Source organism: Coenobita brevimanus, chromosome 89, assembly GCF_032717465.1.
Source record: "Coenobita brevimanus isolate Jiangsu-jjx chromosome 89, ASM3271746v2, whole genome shotgun sequence".
Taxonomy (NCBI): Eukaryota; Metazoa; Arthropoda; class Malacostraca; order Decapoda; family Coenobitidae; genus Coenobita; species Coenobita brevimanus.
Window position 1 is genome coordinate 7,363,863 of NC_137042.1, and position 22,312 is coordinate 7,386,174.

General features: G+C 39.4%; 1 protein-coding gene across 1 annotated transcript in view; it reads left to right on the top strand.

The window, feature by feature from the left end:
- LOC145411350 (uncharacterized) overlaps positions 1-22,312 on the top strand; it is a 128,336-nt gene that overhangs the window by 70,557 nt on the left and 35,467 nt on the right. Inside the window, exons 7-8 of the mRNA XM_080281376.1 lie at positions 15,246-15,392; positions 19,578-19,706. Of these exons, the coding sequence (XP_080137502.1) occupies positions 15,246-15,392; positions 19,578-19,706 (276 nt within the window). The remainder of the gene's footprint in view (positions 1-15,245; positions 15,393-19,577; positions 19,707-22,312) is intronic.

The window sequence follows — 22,312 nt, forward strand, 5'->3', positions numbered from 1 at the left end:
ATTTAACCTCTTTCGCATCTCACTTTCCTCTGATATCGAATATTCTAAAGCTGAGAGAGGCTTGCCATGTTTCTCTGCCCATGGAGTATTCTATCTATGATGCGTGAAGGAGGATATGCCGTAATTCTGCAGTAGACAGTGCGGAACAGTGAGTTTTTGTAGCTGAATGTACCAAATGAAATGTGTGCCAACAATATTAAAAAATTCAGAGAAACCATAACAACCGAAGACGTGAATTAATCATCCTGGCTCATTCATATAAACACACACACACACACACACACAGAGGGAGTCATCGGAGGTAGACGTTGAATGAGTCAAGCTCTGTACCATGTTAGACTAAATGATTTTCATTATTAAAAGGAAAAGAAATAATAAGTTTAAACAAGACTAGTTCAAACAGAACGAATAACCACGAGGAAAAAAATGCGCTGAGTCAGCTGGGTTTGTTTAGACTACAGCAACACGGGGAAAGTGTACATACTCTGTAAGTACATACGCTGTTCATTTAGTATTACAAAATGGATACATACTTCAGTAAAACAAATTTGGAAAAAAAAAAAAAGGGATAAAAGTAAAAAGCAAAATGACGATTTCTACCAAGAACTCGTTGAAGTGGAGACTCACAATAGACTGGTTGAACGTGTACACAAACTAGAAATGGCTTTCAAAAATGAAATTGATGAAATAAAGAAGCAAATGCACTTGCAAAAGGAAGAGATAGAAAAACTAGGAAGGGAGGCCAATAAGAAAGACACAACCATCAGTGAACTAACAGTGGAATTGAGTACACCTAAGAAGAAAGTGAGTGAAATGGCAAGTACAGTAGTCAATCACGAGAGTGTTATGGAAGAGTTCAAAAATGACACAGAGACAATTAGGCAAGCAAGCAGTCTTATGGACCAGAGCAGTGATATTGAGGAGAAGATAACACAGGCGAAAGAAGCTGTGCAAAGCTACAAAAATGATGTAGAAACCACGTATGCTGAAATGGTGAAAGTAAAGAAAGACTTAGAAACAAGGGTGGAGGAAAAATGCATTAAAAAGGAAGTGAAAAGAATAATCCAAAATAATCCAAAATTAGTCAGAGATTCAGTAGAGATAAACAAGTCAACAGTAATCACTGGTATAGAAGAGGAAGAGGTTAAAAACAAGATCACTAGAGACAAAAAGGAGATGGCAAATGTAATGAGCTTACTGAAAGAAGTATCAGAGGAAATCTGTAGTAAAGACATAGAGGAACACAAAAGGTTAGGGAAATACGAGAAAAGCAAGACAAGACCTCTAAAGGTGACTTTCCAGAGTGTAAACACTGTGGAAGAGATACTAAAAATGCAAAGAATCTTATGGAAAAAGAGGAGTTCAAAAATGTATGGATAAAAAGATGCCTAACACAAGAGGAACTGGAATTACTGAAAGAGAAAAGGGAGGAAGCAAAAACAAAAAATGAGGGAAGATCAGAAGAGGAGAAGAATTTTTTTTTTTACAAAGTAATAGGATTGCAGGTACGAAAGTGGTACACAAACAGGATGGAAGAAAAAGGAGGAAAGTAGTAGTACCATGTCATGACAAGTACATAAACAAGATGATAAAGTTGATGTACTCAAATGTGGATGGAATGGTATCTAAATTACTAGAGATGAATGATTATGTCAGAGAAAATGAACCACAAATAATATGCCTAACTGAGACAAAATTAACACCAAGGATATCCAATGACATACTAAACTTAGAGGAATACAATATATGGAGATGAGACAGAAATTAAAAAAAAAAGAGGAGGAATTATAATATTAACTAAGAAAAATCTAAAAGTCAAGGAATTAAAACTAGATATACCATCACAAGTGGAACTGATTGCAGTAGAGATCGACACATCTGAAAGTAAAGTAATTGTAGCCAATTTGTACATGCCACCCAGATCAAACACATGGGAAAGAGACGAATATGAGGACCTGGCAGAAAGCACAATTCAAAGTATAAGATCATTGCTACATAAAATGGAAGAGAAATCGGAAAGAATTATACCAACTGGGGACTTCAATACAAATATAAATTGGAATACTCTAGATATAATTAGCCAAGAAAGCTGTTGGAACCAAAAGCTCCTGGATCTCGTACAAGAGTTTTTCTTAACGCAACATGTGAGGGAAACCACCAGAAAAAGAGGACTTGATGTACCTTCAGTGCTAGATCTAATATTTACTAGGCAAGAAAATGATATTGACAGTTTAATATATCACCCTCCACTCGGTAAAAGCGATCATGCAGTACTAAATTATAGCTTCAGGATAGCATATGATATAGTGAACAGCAATGACAGTTACAAAAAGAGCCTAAACTATAAAAATGGAAATTATCAAGACCTAAAGAAGTATTTCTTAGAAGATGATTGGGAAAATGAGCTTAGAGGACAAGATTTAAATGCTGTATATAAAAAATTTTGTGAATTTTATGAAACAGGAGCCCAGAAGTACATCCCACAGCACAAAGAAGCAGATAAGAAAATACAGAAATGGTTCAATACAGAATGTAAAAAATCAAAAGAAAGAAGAGATTTGTTGTGGAATAGATACAGAAGACACAATAGTGAAAGGGCGTATAATAATTACAAACAGGCAAGAAACGACTATACAAGAATAAAGAGGGAAGCACAAAAACAGTTTGAGGAGGATACAATAAATAAAAGTAGTGATCAACCAAAGCTGTTTTACAGCTATATCAGAAGCAAAACCAAAGTGAAAGATATAATACAATCCATTACGGACATGGGAATCACTTATACACAAGAGAAAGATAATTGTGAAGCACTAAATAAGAATTTCCAATTAGTTTTTACAGAAGAAAAAAATTTTGAGAGGGACTATGTGGAACACGCATGTCCACACATACTACCAAATAAACAAATAGCAGAAAAAGTAATACAGGAGGAGTTAAGTAGATTAGACAGAGGAAAAGCAAGTGGTCCTGATGAAATTTCATGTTGGGTATTACGAAAATGTGCAAAGGAGTTAAGTAAACCATTATTTTTAATTTTCAAGAAATCCTTGAGTCAAGGAAAACTACCTGATATTTGGAAAAAAGCAATTATTGTCCCCTTATTCAAGAAAGGAAATAAACAAAATCCTCTCAACTACCGACCAGTATCACTGACCAGTGTTGTAAGCAAGGTATTAGAAAAACTTATAAGAAAAGCTTGGGTAAATCATCTAGAAGAACACAGTATGATAGCAGAAAGACAGTTTGGTTTCAGAAAAGGAAAATCATGTATTACTAATCTATTGAGCTACTATGACAGAGTAACAAACACAATACAGGAAAGGGAAGGATGGGTGGACAGTATCTATTTAGATTTCAAGAAAGCTTCTGACACAGTACCACACCAAAGACTTTTATGGAAACTGTACCATCAAGGAGGAATTCGAGGCAAACTGTTTTGTTGGATGCAAGACTTTCTCATAAAAAGAGAAATGAGGACAGTACTAAGAGGAAACTACTCATCATGGAAAGAAGTGACTAGTGGAGTACCACAGGGTTCAGTGCTGGCACCAATCATGTTTTTAGTGTATATAAATGATATAAACAGTAACACTGGAAATGAGAGCTATCTGAATATGTTTGCAGATGATGCAAAAATACAAAGGAGAATTACTAGCACAGACTCTTGTAGGGAGCTACAAGAATTAAATTAACTTCATGAATGGAGTAGTACATGGCAAATGGAATTCAATGTGGACAAGTGTCATGTAATCAAGTTTGGTAAAAGTGAAAAAAGACCTGATTGGGATTATAAGTTAGGAAATAAAACCCTATACACATCAGAAAGAGAGAAAGACCTAGGTGTGATTACCAATAACAGACTAACTCCGGCTGACCACATCAGCGAGAAGGTACGGAACATGTATACACTGCTTGCAAATATGAGAATAGCATTCACATACATAAATGAAGACATGCTAAGAAGGATAATAACATCATTCATTAGACCAACCCTGGAATATGCATCAGTAGTCTGGAGTCCTCATCTCAAAAAGCATATAGAGAAGATTGAAAAAGTTCAAAGGGCCGCTACAAGATGGATAGCAAGCTTAAGGGACCTAAGCTACAAGGAAAGACTAAATAAACTGAATCTACCAACACTACAGGAGAGAAGGAAAAGAGGTGACATGATAATGCTATATAAGTGCATATCAGGAAAGGAGAAAATAGACATAAATGATTACTTAACATATGGAGAAGCATCAGCAAAAGGACACTGCAAAAAACTGCATAAGAAGAGAGGTGATAAAGACGTAAGGAAATTCAGTTTCCCAAACAGAGCAATTGATCAATGGAATGCACTACCGAATGAAATAGTGTGTGCCAAAACAATTCACAAATTTAAGGATATGTACGATAAATATGGTTTAAGACACGGGACAGTACGAGCTTGACTCATTCCTATAATGATACAATTAGGTAAGAACAATTAGGTAAGATAAGAACAGACTCTTCCAGAATGTTTATAAACAGGTAGTCAACCTGTACATTACGTTACTGTTGTTGTTCCAGTAAGCAACGGCCGAAAAACCGGTTTGAGTGTGTGTGTGTGTGTGTGTGTTCTTACCTAATTGTTCTTACCTAATTGTATCTTTACAGGAATGAGTCAAGCTCGTACTGTCCCGTGTCTTAAACCATATTTATCATACATATCCTTAAATTTGTGAATTGTTTTGGCACACACTATTTCATTCGGTAGTGCATTCCATTGATCAATTGCTGTTTGGGAAACTGAATTTCCTTACATCTTTATCACCTCTCTTCTTATGCAGTTTTTTTGCAGTGTCCTCTTGCTGATGTTTCTCCATATGTTAAGTAATCATTTATGTCTATTTTCTCCTTCCCTCATATGCACTTATATAGCATAATCATGTCACCTCTTTTCCTTCTCTCCTGTAATGTTGGTAGATTCAGTTTATTTAGTCTTTCTTCGTAGCTTAGGTCCCTTAAGCTTGGTATCCATCTTGTAGCGGCCCTTTGAACTTTTTCAATCTTGTCTATGTGCTTTTTGAGATGAGGACTCCAGACTACTGATGCATATTCCAGGGTTGGTCTAATGAATGATGTTATTAAACTTCTTAGCATGTCTTCATTTATGTACGTGAATGCTATTCTCATATTTGCAAGCAGTGTATACATGTTCCGTACCTTCTCGCTGATGTGGTCAGCCGGAGTTAGTCTGTTATTGGTAATCACACCTAGGTCTTTCTCTCTTTCTGATGTGTATAGGATTTTATTTCCTAACTTATAATCCCAATCATGTCTTTTTCCACTTTTACAAAACTTCATTACATGACACTTGTCCACATTGAATTCCATTTGCCATGTACTACTCCATTCATGAAGTTTATTTAATTCTTCTTGTAGCTCCCTACAAGAGTCTGTGCTAGTAATTCTCCTTTGTATTTTTGCATCATCTGCAAACATATTCAGATAGCTCTCATTTCCAGTGTTACTGTTTATATCATTTATATACACTAAAAACATGATTGGTGCCAGCACTGAACCCTGTGGTACTCCACTAGTCACTTCTTTCCATGATGAGTAGTTTCCTCTTAGTACTGTTCTCATTTCTCTTTTTATGAGAAAGTCTTGCATCCAACAAAACAGTTTGCCTCGAATTCTTCCTTGATGGTTCAGTTTCCATAAAAGTCTTTGGTGTGGTACTGTGTCAAAAGCTTTCTTGAAATCTAAATAAATACTGTCCACCCATCCTTCCCTTTCCTGTATTGTGTTTGTTACTCTGTCATAGTAGCCCAACAGATTAGTAACACATGATTTTCCTTTTCTGAAACCAAACTGTCTTTCTGTTATCGTAGTGTGTTCTTCTAGATGATTTACCCAAGCTTTTCTTATAAGCTTTTCTAATACCTTGCTCACAACAATGGTCAGTGATACTGGTCGGTAGTTGAGTGGATTTTGTCTATTTCCTTTCTTGAATAAGGGGACAATATTTGCTTTTTTCCAAATATCAGGTAGTTTACCTTGACTCAAGGATTTCTTGAAAATTAAAAATAATGGTTTACTTAACTCCTTTGCACATTCTCGTAGTACCCAACATGAAATTTCATCAGGACCACTTGCTTTTCCTCTGTCTAATCTACTTAACTCCTCCTGTATTACTTTTTCTGCTATTTGTATGTCTGGTAGTACGTGTGGACATGCATGTTCCACATAGTCCCTCTCAAAATTTTTTTCTCCTGTAAAAACTTATTGGAAATTCTTATTTAGTGCTTTCCAAATATCTTTCTCTTGTGTATAAGTGATTCCATCGTCCGTAATGGATTGTATTATATCTTTTACTTTGGTTTTGCTTCTGATATAGCTGTAAAACAGCTTTGGTTGATCACTACTTTTATTTATTATATCCTCCTCAAACTGTTTTTGGGCTTCCCTCCTTATTATTGTATAATCGTTTCTTGCCTGTTTGTAATTATTATACGCCCTTTCACTATTATGTCTTCTGTATCTATTCCACAACAAATCTCTTCTTTCTTTTGATTTTTTACATTCTGTATTGAACCATTTCTGTATTTTCTTATCTGCTTCTTTGTGCAGTGGGATGTACTTCTGGACTCCTGTTTCATAAAATTCACAGAATTTATTATATACAGCATTTAAATCTTGTCCTCTAAGCTCATTTTCCCAATCAACTTCTAAGAAATACTTCTTTAAGTCTTCATAATTTCCCTTTTTCTGGTTTAGACTCTTTTTGTAACTGTCATTGCTGTTTACTATATCATATGCTATCCTGAAGTTAGAATTCAGCACTGCATGATCGCTTTTGCCGAGTGGAGGGTGATATATTAAACTGTCAATATCATTTTCTTGCCTAGTAAATATTAGATCTAGCACTGAAGGTACATCCAGTCCTCTTTTTCTGGTAGTTTCCCTCACATGTTGCGTTAGAAAGAACTCTTGTACGAGATCCAGGAGCTTTTGGTCCCAACAGCTTTCTTGGCTAATTATATCTAGAGTATTCCAATTTATATTTGTATTAAAATCTCCAGTTAGTATAATTCTTTCCGATTTCTCTTCCATTTTATGTAGTAATGATCTTAAACTCTGAATTGTACTCTCTCCTAGGTCCTCATATTCATCTCTTTCCCATGTGTTTGATATGGGTGGCATGTACAAATTGGCTACAATTACTTTACCTTCAGATGTGTTGATCTCTACTGCAACCAGTTCTACTTGTGATGGTATATCTGGTTTTATTTCATTGACTTTTAGATTTTTCTTAGTTAATATTATAATTCCTCCTCTTTTTTTTTTAATTTCTGTCTCTTCTCCATATATTGTATTCCTCTAAGTTTAGTATGTCATTGGATATCCTTGGTGTTAATTTTGTCTCAGTTAGGCATATTATTTGTGGTTCATTTTCTCTGACATAATCATTCATCTCTAGTAATTTAGATACCATTCCATCCACATTTGAGTACATCAACTTTATCATCTTGTTTATATACTTGTCATGACATGGTTCTACTACCTTCCTCCTTTTTATTCCATCCTGTTTGTGTACCACTTTCATACCTGCAATCCTATTACTTTGTAAAAAAATTTCTTCTTCTCCTCTTCTAATCTTCCCTCATTCTTTGTTTTTGCTTCCTCCCTTTTCTCTTTCAGTAATTCCAGTTCCTCTTGTGTTAGGCATCTTTTTATCCATACATTTTTGAACTCCTCTTTTTCCATAAGATTCTTTGCATTTTTTAGTATCTCTTCCACAGTGTTTACACTCTGGAAAGTCACCTTTAGAGGTCTTGTCTTGTTTTTCTCATATTTCCCTAACCTTTTGTGTTCCTCTATGTCTTTACTACAGATTTCCTCTGATACTTCTTTCAGTAAGCTCATTACATTTGCCATCTCCTTTTTGTCTCTTGTGATCTTGTTTTTTATTTCTTCCTCTTCTATACCAGTGATTACTATAGATTTGTTTATATCTACTGAATCTCTGACTAACTTTGGATTGTTTTGGATTATTCTTTTCACTTCCTTTTTAATGCTTTTTTCCTCCACCCATGTTTCTAAGTCTTTCTTTACTTTCATCATTTCAGCATACGTGGTTTCCACATCATTTTTGTAGCTTTGCACAGCTTCATTCATCTGTGTTATCTTCTCCTCAATATCACTGCTCTGCTTTATAAGACTGCTTACTTGCCTAATTGTCTCTGTGTCATTTTTGAACTCTTCCATAACACTCTCGTGATTGACTACTGTACTTGCCATTTCACTCATTTTCTTCCTAAGTGTACTCAATTCCACTGTTAGTTCACTGATGGTTGTGTCTTTCTCGTTGGCCTCCCTTCCTAGTTTTTCTGTTTCTTCCTTTTGCAAGTGCATCTGCTTCTTTTTTTCATCAATTTCATTTTTGAAAGCCATTTCTAGTTTGTTTACACGTTCCACCAGTCTATTGTGAGTCTCCACTTCAACCAGTTCTTGGTAGAAATCATCATTTTGCTTTTTACCTTTATCCCTTTTCTTTTCCAAATTTGCTTTACTAAAGTATTTATCCATTTTGCAATACTAAAAGTGCAGAGTATGTTCTTACAATCCCCGTGTTGTTGTACTCTAAACAAACCTCAGATGACTCAACACATTCTTTCGTCTTGGTTCTTTTAACTTATTATTTTTTTCCTTTTAATAATGAAAAATCATTTAGTCTAACCTGGTACAGAGCTTGACTCATACAAAGATACTAATTTAGGTAATGCCACTGGCCACGTTCGTTCGGTACGGAGCGCCGCTGTCGCTGTTCTTACCTAATTGTTCTTACCTAATTTTATCTTTACAGGAATGAGTCAAGCTCGTACTGTCCTGTGTCTTAAACCATATTTATCGTAAATATCCTTAAATTTGTAAATTGTTTTGGCACACACTATTTTATTCGGTAGTGCATTCCATTGATCAATTGCTCTGTTTGGGAAACTGAATTTCCTTACGTCTTTATCACCTCTCTTCTTATGCAGTTTTTTGCAGTGTCCTCTTGCTGATGCTTCTCAATATGTTAAGTAATCATTTATGTCTATTTTCTCCTTTCCTGATATGCACTTATATAGCATTATCGTGTCACCTCTTTTCCTTCTCTCCTGTAGTGTTGGTAGATTCAGTTTATTTAGTCTTTCTTCGTAGCTTAGGTCCCTTAAGCTTAGAATCCATCTTGTAGCGGCCCTTTGAACTTTTTCAATCTTCTCTATATGCTTTTTCAGATGAGGACTCCAGACTATTGATGTATATTCCAGGGTTGGTCTAATGAATGATGTTATTATCCTTCTTAGCATGTCTTCATTTATGTATGTGAATGCTATTCTCATATTTGCAAGCAGTGTATACATGTTCCATACCTTCTCGCTGATGTGGTCAGCCGGAGTTAGTCTGTTATTGGTAATCACACCTAGGTCTTTCTCTCTCTGTGATGTGTATAGGGTTTTATTTCCAAATTATAATCCCAATCAGGTCTTTTTCCACTTTTACCAAACTTGATTACATGACACTTGTCCACATTGAATTCCATTTGCCATGTACTACTCCATTCATGAAGTTTATTTAATACTTCTTGTAGCTCCCTACAAGAGTCTGTGCTAGTAATTCTCCTTTGTATTTTTGCATCATCTGCAAACATATTCAGATAGCTCTCATTTCCAGTGTAACTGTTTATATCATTTATGTACACTAAAAACATGATTGGTGCCAGCACCGAACCCTGTGGTACTCCACTAGTCACTTCTTTCCATGATGAGTAGTTTCCTCTTAGTACTGTCCTCATTTCTCTTTTTATGAGAAAGTCTTGCATCCAACAAAACAGTTTGCCTCGAATTCCTCCTTGATGGTACAGCTTCCATAAAAGTCTTTGGTGTGGTACTGTGTCAAAAGCTTTCTTGAAATCTAAATAGATACTGTCTACCCATCCTTCCTTTTCCTGTATTGTGTTTGTTACTCTGTCATACTAGCTCAACAAATTAGTAACACATGATTTTCCTTTTCTGAAACCAAACTGTCTTTCTGTTATCATACTGTGTTCTTCTAGATGATTTACCCAAGCTTTTCTTATAAGTTTTTCTAATACCTTGCTTACAACACTGGTCAGTGATACTGGTCGGTAGTTGAGAGGATTTTGTTTATTTCCTTTCTTGAATAAGGGGACTATATTTGCTTTTTTCCAAATATCAGGTAGTTTCCCTTGACTCAAGGATTTCTTGAAAATTAAAAATAATGGTTTACTTAACTCCTTTGCACATTCTTGTAACACCCAACATGAAATTTCATCAGGACCACTTGCTTTTCCTCTGTCTAATCTACTTAACTCCTCCTGTATTACTTTTTATGCTATTTGTATATCTGGTAGTATGTGTGGACATGCGTGTTCCACATAGTCCCTCTCAAAATTTTTTTCTTCTGTAAAAACTAATTGGAAATTCTTATTTAGTGCTTCACAAATATCTTTCTCTTGTGTATAAGTGATTCCCTCGTCCGTAATGGATTGTATTATATCTTTTACTTTGGTTTTGCTTCTGATATAGCTGTAAAACAGCTTTGGTTGATCACTACATTTATTTATTATATCCTCCTCAAACTGTTTTGGGCTTCCCTCCTTATTCTTGTATAGTCGTTTCTTGCCTGTTTGTAATTATTATACGCCCTTTCACTATTGTGTCTTCTGTATCTATTCCACAACAAATCTCTTCTTTCTTTTGATTTTTTACATTCTGTATTGAACCATATCTGTATTTTCTTATCTGCTTCTTTGTGTTGTAGGATGTACTTCTGGACTCCTATTTCATAAAATTCGCAAAATTTTTTATATACAGCATTTAAATCTTGTCCTCTAAGCTCATTTTCCCAATCAACTTCTAAGAAATACTTCTTTAGGTCTTGATAATTTCCCTTTTTATAGTTTAGGCTCATTTTGTAACTGTCATTGCTGTTTACTATGTCATATGCTATCCTGAAGTTATAATTTAGTACTGCATGATCGCTTTTGCCGAGTGGAGGGTGATATATTAAACTGTCAATGTCATTTTCTTGCCTAGTAAATATTAGATCTAGCACTGAAGGTACATCAAGTCCTCGTTTTCTAGTGGTTTCCCTCACATGTTGCGTTAAGAAAAACTCTTGTACGAGATCCAGGAGCTTTTGGTCCCAACAGCTTTCTTGGCTATTTATATCTAGAGTATTCCAATTTATATTTGTATTGAAGTCCCCAGTTAGCATAATTCTTTCCGATTTCTCTTCCATTTTATGTAGCAAGGATCTTATACTCTGAATTGTACTCTCTGCCAGGTCCTCATATTCGTCTCTTTCCCATGTGTTTGATCTGGGTGGCATGTACAAATTGGCTACAATTACTTTACCTTCAGATGTGTCGATCTCTACTGCAATCAGTTCTACTTGTGATGGTATATCTAGGTTTATTTCCTTGACTTTTAGATTTTTCTTAGTTAATATTATAATTCCTCTTCCTTTTTTTAAATTTCTGTCTCTTCTCCATATATTGTATTCCTCTAAATTTAGTATGTCATTGGATATCCTTGGTGTTAATTTTGTCTCAGTTAGGCATATTATTTGTTGTTCATTTTCTCTGACACAATCATTCATCTCTAGTAATTTAGATACCATTCCATCCACATTTGAGTACATCAACATTATCATGTTGTTTATATACTTGCCATGACATGGTTCTACTAACTTCCTCCTTTTTCTTCCATCCTGTTTGTGTACCACTTTCGTACCTGCAATCCTACTACTTTGTAAAAAAAATTTCTTCTTCTCCTCTTCTGATCTTCCCTCATTTTTTGTTTTTGCTTCCTCCCTTTTCTCTTTCAGTAATTCCAGTCCTCTTGTGTTAGGCATCTGGTGTGTGTGTGTGTGTGTGTGTGTGTGTGGGTGTGTGTGTGTGTGTGCACTTTTCATCTTGTTTAATTGTGGTAGGCACTTGTGCCTTTCAGAATAAGCCGATTCCGACCAAGCCTGGACACACTGATCAGCCTAAAACCTAGTTGTATCCGCAAGGTTTTGGTTGCTACGCAACTACTCATTGCCTGGTAGCGGCCGAAAACCCGCTTTTCGTACTTTTCACGTTTTGAGCTATATAAGCATTACTAATGGGAACAGAAGGGTCTGACTTCTTAAGGCATAATATTGAGGTCATTCCCTATCGGACATATGCCACCCATTTTTCCCCTCTCTCCTCTAGTTTTCGCGTGGCAACCCTGCAAAGACTAGCCTCAGCGTCCCTAGTAGTAGTCTTGTTTAATTGTGGCAGGTACTTCTACCTTTCAGAATTAACAAGGACACAATGACCAGCCTACGGCCTAGTTGCATCTGCAATGTTTTGGTTGCTAGGCAAACTCGTTGCCCAACAACGGCCTGCTTAGCCCCTCCATGGCAGTGGGTCCAGAAATCGTCCGGACCCAGTGGCCGGCACCAGTTTTTCTAATTTCAAAAATTGATTTTTTTTTCCTTACCAAATTTAAGAGTAGTGTCTGGCAAACGTGGCAATGCAATTTTTAGTTTCCTAAACCCATTTTACATCCCAAGATGACTGCATACAAGTTGGCGAAAACTAAGGAGAGTAGTGAGAAAATATTGCATTAAGAAATATCCATATTTTCAACCCCCCCCCCAAAAAAAAAAAATGGTGCTGAAATTGTTTGAAATAACTAGACATGTGTAGTGCAAACAAATTCTGTACTGTGTGGAAGCTTTAATAAAAAGATTATTTTTAATTTCTTCACAGTTTTTGATGTTTATCAAACGTGTTTATGCAAGTATCAAGTTTTTTCTGTTGTCTGGGTGGTTGTGTTTGTGTCCAATGAGAGGCGAAAAATGGTATTTTTAGACTATTACCAGATAAGGGTCCTCCTTTGTGCGTACAGGCTGAACCGCAACGGCCCACTTAGAGCTGGCTATCATCACCTACCAGTTTGTAGTTTCTTCTATCTATCTATCTATAGCCTGACGCCCTAATCTCGCAAAGGGTGGCCGCAGACAAAACGCCTCCAAGTCGCTCTGTCACCCACCAATTGACTACCCTCCCCCCAACTCACCCCCCCCCTCATATACCTCTCAACTCCATTCCTCCACCTCATCCTCGGTCTACCTCTCCCTCTCCCTCCCTCCACCTCACCTACATACACCCTCTTAGTCTTTCATTCTCCATTCTCTTCACATGTCTAAACCACCTCAGTGTATTTCTCCTAATCTTCTCAACCACATCCACATCCACCCCACAGCATTCCTTCACTTCTTCATTCGTCAACCTGTCCCTCCACGTCATTCCATATGCTCCTCTCAAGTAACTCATTTCCACTGCTCTCACTCTTGACTTGTTCACCTCTTGCAAGGTCCATGCCTCGCTTCCATACGTCAGGGTAGGGATTACAATACTATCATGCAGTGTCTTCTTAACTTCCATACTCACCTCCCTATTTCTCATCACTGCTTTCAGTGTACCAACAACCTTCCTTCCCTGCTGTACCCTTTCACGCACTTCATCTCCCAAAGTTCCATCCTTACTCATCACACTACCCAAGTACTTGAATGCACTCACATTCTCCATATCCTCACCATCCAACCTTACTGCACACTCTGTGACTTCATTCATCTCAAACACCATAACTTTACTTTTGTTTACATTAACTTTCAGATTCTTCCTCCTACACACTGTCCCAAATTCATTCACCAAACCTTGCAACTCCCATTCATCTTCACTCAACAGTACTGTATCATCAGCAAAGAGCAACACCGGAAGCTTCCAAATCTCACCCTCATTCATTAGAGTCACCCCCTCATCCACTGCCCTACCCTGCACCTCCTTTACAACCCCATCCATGTATATATTAAACAGCCATGGAGACATCACATAACCCTGTTTCAGTCCCACACTGAGATCAAAGAACTCACTCAGCTCACCATCCACTCGCACCGTAGCCCTAGCTCCCTCGTACATACTCTTCACAGCATTCAACACTTTCCCCTCCTCCATATATTCTTAATACCTTCCACATACCTTGCCTATCTATTCTGTCATAAGCTTTCTCCAAGTCCATGAAGGCAGCATACACTTTCTTCTCTAGATACTTCTCCACTAAACATCTTAGAACAAATATCTGATCTACACACCCTTTTCCTTTCCTAATCCCCCTTGTTCTTCTCCAACTAGCTCCTCTGTCATATGCCTAACCCTATCAATGAGTATTCTACCATATATTTTACCAGTCACACTAAGTAGGCAAATACCCCTATGGTTACCACATACTTCTCTCTCCCTTTTTCCTTTGTATAAAGGAACAATTATACCTGATTTCCAGTCCTCTGGAACCCTTCCCTCTTCCCAAGCCAATCTACACAACTTCCATATCCACTCCACAACAATCTCACCCCCATACCTAAGCATTTCATCACACACTCCATCAATTCCTGGGGCCTTTCCCAACTTAATCTTCTTCATCGTTTCCACTACTTCCACCCTACTGATCTCTTCCTCACTCCTCTCATCTCTTCTTCTCCCAGCCATTTCCCAACCACTTATACTCGCACTGCTCTCACTCTTTACATTCAACAAATCCTCAAAGTGCTCCTTCCATCTCCTCAGTTTCTCTCTCTTCTCCACCAGCAATCTATTATTCCTATCTTTCACTCCCCTACTATTTCTCCTTTCACACTGCCTTACTTTCTTTACCTCTTTCCAAAACAATTTCTTCCTCTCCCTCCATTTCACACTCAGATTCCTCCCAAACTCTTCATCCACTTTCTTTTTACTCTCCTTCACCAGTCTCTTAACCTCCCTTCTCCTGCTCACATATACCTCTCTCTTCTCTCTCTCATCTTATTAAAATAGGTATAAACTTTATCGGAAGCCTGTATTTGTCATCGGATACTACAATACTCATTACCTCACTACAGTAAGTAAATGCTTGCGTACTGTATATATGGTTGGTTAAACAAAATGGGAAGGCAGTCAGAAGGGGTATCGACAAAGGATGTCAACCAACATACTGGGTAAACAAGTGTCCATAGTTTTGTTTTACTAATATTGCCACTTTGACAGTCACAATCTTTTGGTAGTGAAGCATTTGATTGCACCGTGAGTGAAGACAAATCCATAAACAAACCATCTTGAAAAAAAAAATAATAATTATGAGAGTTTGTAAATGCTGCCCCAGTTGTACAATACCTTGTAAGCAAAACATGTGCTCCTTCTGCAGGTAACACTATTGGCCCTGGTACCGCACCTGGCCAAGTTCATTAGTGAGACGCCACTATGGGACGAGTACGACACATCCTCCCTCATGGTTTTCACCTCAGGAGGTGCAATGCTCCCACCAGCAACAGCCAAGGGCATCAACAAGAAGGTCTGACATCCTTGACTTCCCCTTCAGTTTATCTATTTATCTTTGTTCGTGAAGAAAGCTTTGACAATCTCTTTATTACAGTTTCGAATAATATTTTCCTATTTTTAAAAGTTATACTTATCATAACTCTCCCAACACCGCCATACCCATTACATAAAACAAAAGGTTCAAATTCTTGTCTTTAAACTATTTTAATAACCCTCGTGGAGTCAACAGGGAAAAATCTCAGTTTCTTTCTTCTTTCTTCTTCTTCTCTCTTTCCTCCTGCTCCTCCTCCCTCTTCTTCTTCATTTTCTTCTCGTGACGACGTCTTTCTTTCTTTTTATTCTTATAATTCAGTCTGCTCCTTTCCATCACCATCACTGTTTAAGAATATATATAGTATCCAACTGTCGTCTTTCTCTTAACTATTTTAAAAACTCTAGCTATTGTTTTTGGATAAAGTTTTGATATCACATCTTCATTATGACAACCTCTCTCTCTCTCTCTCTCTCTCTCTCTCTCTCTCTCTCTCTCTCTCTCTCTCTCTCTCTCTTCCATGTTCTTGCCACGACACCCTCCCGTCACTGCCACAGCCTCAAGAAGGTCACACGTCCTTGCCTTGCTCTTGTACCCTTTCTTTTTTTGATGTTGCTCTAACTATAGCCGCGGCACACGACTCTGAGGTTGTCATTATCGTACCCTGGCAACCAACCATTCAAAAGTGCGTTCGATTTCGTATCATATTATAGACGAATCATATTATTATGCATGAATATGTTATACACGAATATTATTATACACGAACATATTATACACGAATCACAAGCATCTCATATACACGAACTCAGACGCACTTTTGAATGGTAAGTTGCCAGAGCACGATAATAACAACCTCAGACTCGCGCACCGTGACTTTAGTGAATCATAAGGGCTTCCATAAGGAAAAATACCAAAGAGAAATACGTGAAGACAGTTTTCTTGTGAGGTGCTGCCAGGACTCCCAGACTTGAATCATGAATGAGTGATACAGTGATTCATTTTACTGTGATGATGATGGTCTTCGTGAAATCTCCGGTAAAAACGAACACTCTCTTTATAAAACCAACACACAAAGCCCACATCCAACGGTATATTTAAAGGGTGAACTACAGTACTCCCATTTTGCTCCACTACCCTCCACCACAACAGCCCGTTCTGATCAATCTTGCTCCACCCTTCATGTGCATTCCCTCCATTTCTAATTTATCTAAATTATGAATTCCTCGCACCAGGTATCAAAGGCCATATGACACTAATTCACGACCAAGATATATGACTAGCCACGGTACAGAAAATGGGAAGTTGTAGCTGTAGTCTTGGCGATGAAGCAGTCTTGGCGTTGAACAAGTCTTGGCATTGAACCGGTCTCAGCATTGAAGTGGCTTGGCGTTGAAGCAGCTTGGCGTTGAGGGGTACTGACATGGCGGCTTGGCATTGAGGCAGTTTGGGGTTGAGACAGCTTGGCGCTGATGAGGCTTGGAGTTACAAAGGAATACAAAGGACAGCAAACAGCAACAGTCATTATGGTCATTTCAAGGCTGTTTATTACAGAGTAGACTATGAATATGAGATCTAATTTTACATGCTGAAGCATAAGAAGAGTGAAGCAAAAAGGCTTCCCCCCCTCCCTCTCCAAACCCTCCAGGAGAAAGTGAGGTGGACCATCATGCAGCATGGAAAAACTGACTTGGAAATTTCATAGGACAGACTGAAAAGGTAGAGTTACATTATATAATAATTTATCTACAAGTTAACAGTTTAAATAACCTGAAAAAGAAAGTAATAAAGTAAAACTAATGATCAAATAAATAACTACGGCATGACATTATGTACAGGTAACTTGTGTTAATGGGGCATCTGTAAACACAGCGTGAAAATTGCACAGTGCACAGTGTGAATGTTCAGGGGTTGTGTGGCAGCCTTGTCTGGCACTTTTAAGGTAGGCAGCAGTCAATCAGGCCTCAGCTCCATTCACTGCACTGAGACAAGAAACTTTCCCATGCAGGACAAGTACACAAGTTATCTCCTGAAGCAGTGACCCATGGTACATTAAAAAAATCCAGATGGTGGTCACCTAACAAAAAAGGACCCTTAGTGATCCACACCCCATCACAGATCGAAAGTAAGAGTAGTGACAATTAACTCAGGGCTACCTGTGCAGATCTTAGTCTGTGCTTTTATTACTTTATTTGCATTTAATGAATTGATAAATCTATAATGACGAGATGCAACACTATGTACGGGTACGTTAAGCTGACAGGGTGTATTGTAGGCAGGAGGGGAATGAACTGCATAGCTGGTAAAAGTAAGTTATTTGGACAGAAACAGAGCTAGCTGAGGATTCTCGCGCAAATACTTGTCTGTTTTCATTGAAATATCTTAAATGATGCACTGTTCACGGCATCCGAGGATAATCTGCTCCAGATATTTACGACTCTGTTGAAGAAGAAGTATTTTGATTCAAGGGAATGAAGCAGCGTTGAGGCGGACTGACACTGAAGCTGCTTGGCACTGAAGCAATTTGGCGCTGAGGCGGCTTGGCACTGAAGCAGCGTAGCGCTGAAGCAGTTTGGAGTTGAAGTGGCCTGGCATTAAAATGGCTTGGCACTGAAGCAACTTGGCGCTGCAGAAGCTTCGTGTTGAAGTGGCTTATTGTTGAATTGGCTTGGCACTGAAGCAGCTTGGCGTTGAAAAGGCTTGGCAGTGAAGTAACTTGGTGTAGAAAAGGTTTGGTAGTGAAGCAGCTTGGTGCAAAGAGGCTTGGCATTGAAGCAGCTTGGCATTGAAGAAGCTTGGCAGTGAAGCAGTTTGGCATTGAAAAGGCTTGGCAGTGAAGCAACTTGGCTCAGAAAGGGCTTGGTAGTGAAGCAGCTTGGTGTGAAGAGGCTTGGCATTGAAGCAGCTTGGTGTTGAAGAAGCTTGGCAATGAAGCAGCTTGGCGCTGAAGAAGCTTGGCTATGAAGCAGCTTGGCGTTGAGGAGGCTTGGCAATGAAGAAGCATGGCCTTGAATAGGCATGGCATTGAAGTGGCTTGGCATTGAAGTGGCTTGGCGCTGGATGGGCTTAGAGGTAAACAAGCTTGGCAATGAAGCAGCTTGGCGTAGAAAAGGCTTGATGTTGAAGTGGCATGGTGCTGAAGCGGCTTGGTGCTGAAGCAAACTGTCATTAAAATGGCTTGTCGTTGAAGTGGCTTGGCATTGAAGCAGCTTGGCATTGAAAGAACTTGACAGTGAAACAGCTTGACCTAGATGAGGCTTGGTGCTGAAGTGGTTTGACGTTGAAGCAAACCGTAATTGAAGTGGCTTGGTGTTGAAGTGGCTTGGCATTGATGCGGCTTGTCGATTAAACAGCTTGGCACAGATGAGGCTTGACACTGACGCGGCTTAGCCTTGATGCGGCTTGGTGATTATCCCCCACTTCTACATCCCACGTCACGTTGCCTTCCTGTCACACCAGACTGCTCTATAGTTGTTTTCAGCCACCTTCTCACTGTTCATTCCTCATACAGCCTTTCATAATGTAAATCTTTCACTGCGGTGGGCCTCTAAGCCGAATAAAATAAATCTGGTGATGGAGGAAAAATAATATGAAAGAAAAAAAAACGCTGCCGTCTTTAACAAACATGCTATTGTAAAAATAAGATCCTCAACCCCACACAGCTCAGTTAATAACCTAGTGCAGTCAGGCAGAAGGATGGATTTGACTAGTAACCAGGGAAACTATTTCATGCACCAAATTTCAAGCAGTTATGCTTTAGTATCCAAATTATAAGTGGCCTCCTTCTGTCAGGTGAAAACAAAGACTATAACACTCACTTTGATGGGTGTCTCTTGAGGTGAATAAAATCTGGGTGCAAGAAATGATTAAAAGAATGACCGTAAAGTGAAGGGGTTTAGAGAGGCTTCCAACACCTTTTATCAGCCTCCAGAATATATAAGACGTCATTATAGTTAAGTGGTTAATGGCCCTCGTGCAGTTGATAGGAGAAAATGTAAGTCCCCTTTAGTATGCTATTAGACAGGTATATATTAATTCTTGTTCTTGCCCTTCTTGTTCCTCTTGGTCTTGGTCTTGCTCTCTTGATCTTGTCTTTGTTCCTCCTCCTTATCATCATCATCATCATCATCATCATCATCTTCTTCTTCTTCTTCTTTTCTTCTTCAGACAGGTCATGGTATAACCAGCACCTACGGTATGACTGAATCAGGTGCCACGGTCACAACTCATACCCCCCAGTCTCAGCTGGAACACCCTACTTCAGCAGGATACATCTTACCATACATGAAGGTTAAGGTAAGTAAGGAATGTGTGTGTGTGTGTGTGTGTGTGTGTGTGTGTGTGTGTGTGTGTGTGTGTGTGTGTGTGTGTGTGTGTGTGTGTGTGTGTGTGTGTGTGTGTGTGTCCTCCTGGCGGTCACAGAGGTGGATGTGCAATTTTGTGCCATTCTGATGTCCCCTTTATTTCCTTTGAGATACAGTCCCCTTTCAAGTTCTAGCAGTACAGATGCACGTTGGGAGGTGCTATACCATCTGTTGTCTGTACCTTCCACCTTCCATCCCTGTTAGGCGTGCTGATCTGGAAACCCTTATCAGCCAACTTTCACCCCCTTTTCTTCTCCTTGGTGACCTTAATGGCCGCCATCCTTTGTGGGGTGACTCACTTTCAAATCCCCAGGGTGATCTTCTTGCCTCATTGGTTGGGGGTTTAGATTTGGTTTCCTAAATGATGGGAGCTCGACCCATTTCCATGTTCAGACTGGCACGTACTCTCATTGACCTCACCATCTCCTCCTCTGATTGTGCCTTTGATTTTTCTTGGGAAGTTTTGGATGATCTGCATGGTAGTGACCATTATCCCGTGTTGGTCCACACTACTTGCTCTGTTCCTGCAGCCTGTATACCACGCTGGTGTCTGGATAGGGCTGATTGGTCTCTCTTTGAGGAACTATGTGTATTTGCCTACAGGGTTACTGATTTTTCAACTATCGACGATGCTGAATGTTCTTTTACTAAGACCATTTTCTTGGGAGGGGTTCATTCCATCCCACGGACTTCTGGTGTTTTTTCCCAGAGACCTGTGCCATGGTGGAATGATGACTGCTCTATAGCAAAGGGAGCTTACAAAGTGGCTGCCCGTCAGTATTTTGCCAATCATGATGTTGTTTTCCTAAAAATCCAGTTTCGCAAAGCACGTACTCACTACAGATGGGTAATGAAGAATGCTCCCCGAAACTCGTGGAGGTCGTATGTTTCTACAGTTACATCCTCTACTCCAATGCCTAGTGTGTGGAAAAAGGTACGCAAGATTTCTGGTAGGTTCACACCCCCCTCTCCACCGGTGTTGCGACTTCACGGAAACCTAGTGTCTGCACCTGATGCAGTAGCCTCTGCTTTTGGAGATCAGTTTTGCACTGTCTCAAAAAAGGATCCTTCTAGGCCATATGCTAGCTTTCGTAGGAATCAGGAAAGGCTTGGTCTTGACTTTAGCTCTCGTGGCGGAGAGCCGTATAATTTAGACTTTCGTCTCCAAGAGCTGTGTGCTGCCCTCTCGGAGTGTGGTGACACTGCTCCTTGACCTGACGACATTCCATACGCTATGCTACGTCATCTGCCAACTGATTCAGTTCAACTCTTACTGGACCTTTTTAACAGGGCTTGGAGTGAGAGCTCTATTCCCAAGAGTTGGAAGTTGGCTGTTGTCCTTCCCATTCCAAAGCCTGGTAAGGACCATTCCCATATCTCCAACTATCGCCCTATTAGTTTGACATCATGCGTGTGCAAACTGTTTGAAAAGATTGTCAATGTCAGGCTTATGTGGTTTCTGGAGAAGGGAAGTTTTCTCTCTCCTTCGCAGAGTGACTTCCGGAAATTGTGGTGCACTACCGACAATCTTATCAGACTTGAGGCATCAATCTGTGAAGCTTTTGCCTCTAAGCAACATCTTGTGGCTGTGTCCTTTGACCTTGAGAGGCTTATGACACTGCCTGGCAACATGGCATCCTCCAACAACTTCATGCCTTTGGTTTACATGGTCGTCTGCCTGTGTTGCGTAGAGACTTCTTGACTGATCGTGTGTTTCAGGTCCGTGTGGGTTCTACCCTCTCTGCGCCATTGTGCCAGGAGAAAGGTGTCTCACAGGTGAGTGTCTTAAGTGTTTCCCTATTTGCGGTGGCCATCAATGATATTCTCGACACTGTGTCTACCAGGGTATCCTCATCCCTTTATGTGGATGACTTACCTATATGGTTTTCGGGCTCCCGTATGTCTGCTATTGAGAGGCGTATGCAACTTGCCTTGGACAAGATCTCTGCCTGGGCCACTTCCAAAGGTTTTTGGTTTTCCCCTTCTAAGACTGTGGCTATGCACTTCTGTGGGATGAGAGGGGTACACCCAGACCCTGACTCCAGCTTTGTGGCAGTAGACTCCATTGTGTGGAAGAGATGAAATTCTTGGGCCTGACGTTTGACTGTCGTTTGACTTGGGTCTCACACTTGGCAAGTCTTAAAGCATCATGTATGAAGGCTCACAATCTTTTGAAGGTTCTGTCCCATACCTCTTGGGGTGCTGATCAGAGGACACTCTTGCATTTGTTTCAGGTTTTTGTAGCCTCCAAGCTGTCATATGGCTGTGAGATCTACTCGTCTGCCACGGAGGCCAGACTAAAAACCCTAGATGCTGTCTATCATGCTGGTCTTCGCCTTGCAACTGGGGCTTTTCGGTCATCTCAAATTCCCAGCTTGTTGGTGGAAGCTGGTGTGCCTCCCTTAGATCTACTGCATCAATCTGTTGCAGCACGGTGCTGGCTCCGAATTTGTCACCTTCCAGACTCACTTGTCTGTGAGTGTGTGATGCAACAGTCTTTTCTTGTATTATGGTAGACATCTTCGCATGCCTCGTCCG